The sequence below is a fragment of the Myotis myotis genome, unplaced genomic scaffold (genome assembly GCF_014108235.1).
Source record: "Myotis myotis isolate mMyoMyo1 unplaced genomic scaffold, mMyoMyo1.p scaffold_m19_p_3, whole genome shotgun sequence".
In the NCBI taxonomy this organism is placed as follows: domain Eukaryota; kingdom Metazoa; phylum Chordata; class Mammalia; order Chiroptera; family Vespertilionidae; genus Myotis; species Myotis myotis.
In genome coordinates this window covers 175,126,568-175,133,702 of record NW_023416335.1, presented here as the reverse complement: position 1 = coordinate 175,133,702, position 7,135 = coordinate 175,126,568, and the positions used below count along the sequence as shown (strand labels likewise).

Below are 7,135 nucleotides of genomic sequence, written 5' to 3'. Positions count from 1 at the left end.
GGACCTTTCAGTCCGCAGGCCGACGCTCTATCCACTGAGCCAAACCGGTTTCGGCTATTCTGAATGTTTTTATAGTGTTTTCTTTTTTAATGAGGTTAATATTTATATTGGTGGACTTAGAGTACAGCAGATTACTCTCCATAATGTGTGTGGGCCTCATCCAATCCGTTGAAGGCCTTCATAAAGCAAAGACTGAGCTTCTCTGAGCAAAAAGAAATTCTGCCACCAGATTGCCTTTGGACTTGAACTGCATCTCTTCCGAGGGGTCTCCAACCTGCCTACCATGTAGATTTTGGATTCCTAAGCCTCCACAATCGCTTGAGTGATTTCCTTCAAATTAATCTCTTTATGTTTACATACATATCCTACTGGTTCTGTTTCTCTGAAGAACTCTAATACACTTGCTCTGTTAAAGTCAGTTTAAAGACTCTATAATAACGAAACAGAACAAATATCAATCCCACAGTTTTATTTGTAAAGAACAAAGCATGAAAAGTCATATTTAAATGTACTCCAAAACCTGAAAAACCCACGTCAGTTTCTCTGATATGTATGCTAAAGTGCTTGATATCACAATACTGGTCAAATTTTATATTATGTTCAGGTGGGGAGGGGGGAGTCCAGTTCTGATGCATTTTGTTAACAATACAAGGAAAAACAATATAACTTAAATGCAGAAAGGCTCATTTGTTAAAAACATACACAGGTACATTTATACAAGGTTCCAGTGTAACATAGAGGACTTTTTCCATGTGTTAAACAACTTCCGTTGATTGACAACAGGAACTGCTTACCATGCCTCTCTGTCAAGATGTGGTGTTTGGAATAAAGACTGGAGCCATACATAATACATTCAGGTAACTGAATCAAGCATTATTCCCTCCCATATAACCCAAGGATACCCTGGATTCCTTCAAATGAGGGGATTTTTTTCTTCTTCCCCAAAAGAGGGGAAATCTTTTGATGATATTTCACTCTGGTATTAGCTGCTCAATGTGGTATTTTTCTGGAGCCAGTCTCTATTTTGCCCTTGAGAGGACAGTCGGTATCTAGTAAGATTTGAAGGGATGAGGTTCTCCTTGGATTCCTCCGATCACAGTCCAACACCCTCTTCAAAAAGCTTGGAAATCAGTTTGATTCAAGAAACTTACATATAGGAATAAGGAGCCAAATAGCTTATTATTTGTTTCTGTCTTCTTTTAAGCTAAATGGAAATGTAATAAATACTTACATAAGAAATGAGGATTTCGAAAGACGCAGATGACCTGGAAACAGGATTCACTTTATAGAAAGTACAGAGGAGCTGAAGACTCTATTCTCATCCGCGAAGGTGCTAATACTGAAATCTAAACAGCGAAGGTTCAGACTGTCCTTCCAGCATGGTGAGAAGGAGCGACTGGTTTCTGTAAACCTCACAGAGAAAATACTCACAGTTCCCAAAATAAAAACCTTCTGAAAAGCCACAATGCTCGGCCGAAGGAGATTCTGTTACTAAGAGCAACACTCGCAGTGCCGTCAAATAAATATTTCCCTGGGGATCGGAGGTCCTGGTCTATTGCCTCATGTTTCGAAATAGCTTAGAGGTGTCAACATACGCTACACACCAACTGTTATGCATAGTCTCTACCCCTTTCACTGACATCTATATACAACAGGGATTTATTGCCAAAAAAGGAAATAGAAGCAATTCAGTATTTCCCTTATGTCATTCATAGAGGGTGACAGAGTTCATTAAAGTGATTTTTGAAAAAGCCATGTGAAAGTAAACACCACAGGGTTACAAAAACTTCTGAAACATGGAAAGTAAATTTTAGAGGGAAATCACAAACTTCTACAAGTTTTAGGTTTCTTAGATCCAAGCCTTGCCCCCAGTGGAAAGAGGAGGGGGAGGGCTGGGAGACCCTCTTTTCTTCTTGGTGGCCTGTTTTCCACCACCTAGACCCCACTTTAACTCATGGACACTGTACCTCAGTCACTTTTAAGGTGCTACTGAGCCTGGAGCGGGCACAGCTGTAGGGCCTCACACTGGTGTAATGCTACTGGGTCACAAAGGTTGAAGTTAGGAGTTGCAGGACACTTGAAAAAAAATGTTTTAAGAGGTGATATTTTTGGCAATTTAATTTTAAAACAATATATTTTTAAGCTACTATGCAAAAATACTAATTATGGTTCCAGACATTAATTATAACTTATTTTGAAGGAGAAAAGTCAATTACAAAACTGATTTTTATTTACTTTAACTTTGAGGTGTGATTATAAAGCAATATACTGATTTTAAAAATAAACAGAAAGGATAGCTTTAAATGGATATGGTCCTTGCAAGTCAGCTTGTGAGGCTATGTACATTTATTCTCAAGATTCTGCCATTGTCCTGCTCAAAATAACTTGGTATTGGCTCAAAGACAATTATAAGCCACATAAGAACTAAACTGTATTTCTTTAGAGTTTTGTTTCTTTTTCTTTAGTTTTCAAAATTGATTTCAAAGAGAAAGGGAGAGAGGGAGAGCGAGCGAGAGAGAAACATCAATGATGAATCATTGATTGGCTGCCTCCTGCATGCCCCACACTTGGGATCAAGCCCAAAACCTGGGCATGTGCCCTGCCCGGAATCAAACCATGATCTCATGGTTCATAGGTCTACACTCAACCCTGAGCCACGCCGACTGGGCTAGAGGTGTGTTTCTTATGTGACAAACTCTGCTCGCATCCTTTTTATTCATCAACTTGGATCCTATGGGCTGCAGGCCTTTCAAGCAGCTCTCCAGGGGCCCCCCCGTGTCTGGAGAACTGGCTGTCTCCCTGAATTCAGACAGATGGGCTCCCAAGATGACCACTTTCAAGGGCCTAGTATTGTAGGGGCCCGTCCCTCTTTTTTGACATGCGTCATTGCACTGCTCTAGTCCTACTTCACAGAGCAGGACAGAACTTTAGGTAGAACTCCTTTGGGGCGTCCCCTTTTGAAGTAATGGTTTTATTCACAGACCCCAAATCCAATGTTCTCCCCATTTTCACAACAACTTGTGAACAATTTAAAATGAATATTAATCCCTATAAATGAGTATCAGACATGAATATGAATCCTAGTTCCTATCTGTGTGAGTGCATAAAGGTCCAAGGGTGGAGAGACTACTCAGATGAACGCCCCGAGGTCAGTCTCATGCAGCCTGGTGTAATTAAAAATCGTGAATCCTGGACCCTGGGTCGTTGCTGACCAGCTGTGGGAGTATGTAATCTCTTTAATCCCTAAGTGTTCCCATCTATAAAATGAGACGGCTGTACTAGATGACTCAATCAGCTATGACGCCTCCCTGGTTGCCCCAAGTGCGTGAGAAGCATGACCTCATGGGAAAGGGAGGGGGAACAGCCCCCGGCCCCCCCCTCCCCCCCCATCAGCGTATGGCTTCTGATCCCAGAAACGCAGTCTGAGCCTGGTGTCAGCAGGTTAAGGATGTCTCCCATTGAAGAATTTCCTTGTCCCTGAACAGCCACGCCACCAGACACGTTAGCCTCAGGCAAGCGAATCTCTGGGCCCCAAGTCACACAGAACCATCTCCTTAACCCCTTTCCATGAGTTTCTAGATGCTTCAACCCCCCTTTCCTCCCCGAGACCTGAGCCACATATCACAGGGGGTGGGCCTCGCTGCCTGGCCGCACACACACCGTGTTTATAAAGGGAGGGAGGCGCTTGTTTCATTGGCTTCTTCCTCCAGGAAGTAAGGGAGACAACACTGTAGGCTCCAGCCCGGGACCCTCAGATCAAAGGGTCCTGCGGGCCACGGCTTCGCGTTTCAGCCACAACTGGGAATACAACCCCCAGCTCTGCTGAGCACGTTCACAGCCAGCAACGTGCAGGCGCTCGTTAGAGCAACAGGACCTGCTGAGGGAGACCGAAGGTGCCGAGCTCACACCACGCTTATTTGACTGCCTGATAGAATCCCCAACTGGAAAGTGACGCACAACATTCGGTCTTTCAACACGGCTGCCTCTGGTGTTGTGAGCGTTTTGCCCCTCTGTGCTGCACCGGCTTTCTACCTGCTCTGGGCCAGTTGTTTCATGTTATCACCCCTCTTACAAAGGAACAGAAAACTTGCCCTGAAACACCCAGAAAGGGACCATTCTTTCTCCTTCTGTTATTTGCATTATCTTGGTCAACAAATACTTTCACAAAAACATTCCAAGCCACACCGAGCCCTCCTCCTTTTCAGACATTCCTTCCATTTCCTGAGAGGGGGCTGGGCACGCGGGAGGGGAGGGGGCGACGGGAGCCAAACAAAGACGGGCGGACGGGGTCCCTCCCTCCGAGGTGAGGGGCCACTGCCGGCTCCGAGGGCCCAATAAAAAGCACAGGATCAACCGCCTGCTCGCAGTTGTTATGACTGTGACATCTGCCCAAAGTACCTCCAATAACATGAATAAAAATGCTAGGAATGAAGTCAGTCTAGGCTAATCTTTCCACAGAGCAAAGAAGTCATAATCCCACCATTTAACACACTTCTTAGGGCTTTGTGTGCTGACTACCCAGTTAAGCCAAGCTCCTAGGGTTCAGTATTTAAAGTATTTGAATTATATCTCCATCTTGTGCCTAAGGGGGAAAAAATAACCTGCCCAAAAGAATGGGAAAGTGACTCAATTCATATGTATGAAACCATTTGCAACTTAAAAGATACAAGTGCAGCCTGGCTGGTGTGGCTCAGTGGTTGAGCATCGACCCATGAACCAGAAGGTTGCCGGTTTGACTCCCAGGCAGGGGGCTGGATCCCCAGTGTGTGTGTGGGTGTGTGTGTAGTGGGGGGGGGGGGGAGGGGGAGGTGTCAGGACGACCCATACAGTAGGCAGAGCTGTTTACATTCATTATACAAAGAGTCAGACCCCAGGATGGATGGCCACACCCTGCAATGCCTCTGGGCTCCACTGTGATACCTGGAGGCAAGGAAGCCGACTGGCTGCACTGTACGTACACACGTACTGGCTTCTTCCTGACTAGCACCGCTCTTCCCCAAAGCTCTCAATGTTTTTAAGCTACTTATTTTAAATCACAGGAATATTCAATCTAGGAAAAGTATCTTATTAGAGTAATATAATTTCTTAAAGAAGATAGCATATTTACACACATCTAACACATGAAAATACTCTATTTTATACTAAATTCCTGGTTCAAATGAACTACAATACAGCATTTTGCCTTGTCTGCAGCGTGAGGATTTTCAAGTCGGGGCATTCGGTGCACGGCCCCTGCAGTGACTCACGACCGCGCCAGACAAGTCCAAATCGGTCCCGTAGACGGGGGAGGTGAGGGAGCCAGGGGTCTGGACTGAGCGTTTCTACCAGGGGTTACACGTCCACGCCTTTGATGAGAGATCCCTCCAAGACGATGGTGAAGTCCTGAATGGTCTGCAGAATGCGGATGAGGGAGTTGACGGTCATGCGGTCCCGCAGGAGGGCGCTCTCTTCGTACATTCGGGTGATGGCAGGACACTCGGCTAACAGCGGGATCCACTGCGGGAGCAGGCGATCCCTGCAGGCCCAAACAGAAACAGGCCCTGAGTGTGGCTGGCCTTGTGGCAGAACGCAGCACAGGCTGGAGCTCTCACCGGGAGGGTGTGGCCCGTGGGGCATATCCAGCCAAGCCCCGAGGTCAGCTGAGAGGAAACTCAAGCCAAGAAGCTGGATCTGTTCTGGTGAAAGAGCCGCAGGAGCGAGACAGTGTAGGCTGACGGGAAGACCCATCAGAGTTTAAGAGGAGGCCATTTTGGCCATGAGGGTTTCCACACATTAAGGAAATCCTCCATTCCGATTCTGCCACTTTTAGAAAGAGGCAGAATGTAATTTTATGTTTTCTTTTTTATAGCGGTGTTAGACATCCGTGGCAAGGCATGCCAAAGTAGATGGACCTTTTGGGAGGAAAGACTACATTAAATAGTAGGGATTTGCTTGTTTTTGTTTTGTTTTATAACTTATACAACATAATAAGGTAAGGAACAAAATCAAAGCAGAGCATTAAGTAGATTTTTATAAACCAAAGGAGAGGTTGCATTGGCCTAATAAATGAGAATAGTGAAGAGATAAAAGGAGATAAAGATCGTGTTCAAAAGGAACTTTAAAAGCTCAGCTGAACATGGGCCCCTTTTGTTAAGAAGAAATTCAGAACTTAGTTCTATAAGCCAGTTGAAGTCTCAGGCTACAGTGTTTCCTGATTAAACTCGACACTAATCACCTGTCACTAGGTACCAACGACATCCTTACTAAGCACCTCCCAAGGCCTTTCATGACAAGGACAGCCCTAACTAGACCATCCTGCACCTCTCCTTGGGCCTCCAGGTGTTTATGTTTTAAACTATGTTTTATTGATTTTTAGAGAGAGAGGAAGGGAGAGGTATAGAGAGATACAAACAGCGACGAAAGAAAAACATCGTCCATCAGCTGGCTCCTGCACCCTCCTACTGGGGATAGAGCCCGAAACCTGGCAAGTGCCCCAACTGGGAATGGAACCAGGAACCTCTTGGTTAATGGTGCAATGCTCAACCACTGAGTCACACCAGCCGAGCAGGACTCCAGGGGTTTAGAAGAAAGCACACACTGCACACACAAAGCTTCTAAAGGTCTCTGTGTTTCATTTCTTACAATTACATGTTTTAAAATGTATAACTCTATACAGCTCATATGTGCCATTTTCAAGAAATAAAGGGGTAGGAAACTGTCTTAAAGAGAAGACTATATAGCAGTGATGGCGAACCTCTGACACGCATGTCAGAGGTGACACGCGAACTCATTTTTTGGTTGATTTTTCTTTGTTAAATGGCATTTAAATATATAAAATAAATATCAAAAATATAAGTCTTTGTTTTACTATGGTTGCAAATATCAAAATATTTCTATATGTGACACGGCACCAGAGTTAAGTTAGGGTTTTTCAAAATGCTGACACGCTGAGCTCAAAAGGTTTGCCATCACTGCTATATAGTAAGAATTTGCAATGTTATTAAATTTAATATGGTGGTGTATATACACTATACAAGCTCTAGACAGTACATGTATATGTGTGTGTCAGTGTGTCTATCTACCAACCTACCTGTAACTATTTACCTATCTTTGGATACTATTCACCTGTAACTATTTACCTATCTTTGGATACTCG

At 44.5% G+C, this 7,135-nt stretch overlaps 1 protein-coding gene across 6 annotated transcripts in view; it reads right to left on the bottom strand.

Moving 5' to 3' along the window:
- Window positions 1-452: 452 nt before the first annotated feature.
- The window catches only part of DENND5B (DENN domain containing 5B), a 175,763-nt gene continuing 169,080 nt past the window's right edge, over window positions 453-7,135 (bottom strand). For all 6 annotated transcript variants that reach the window (XM_036298012.1, XM_036298013.1, XM_036298015.1 and 3 more), the window contains one exon: window positions 453-5,515. In XM_036298012.1, the coding sequence (XP_036153905.1) occupies window positions 5,332-5,515 (184 nt within the window). In that variant the 3' untranslated portion in view covers window positions 453-5,331. The remainder of the gene's footprint in view (window positions 5,516-7,135) is intronic.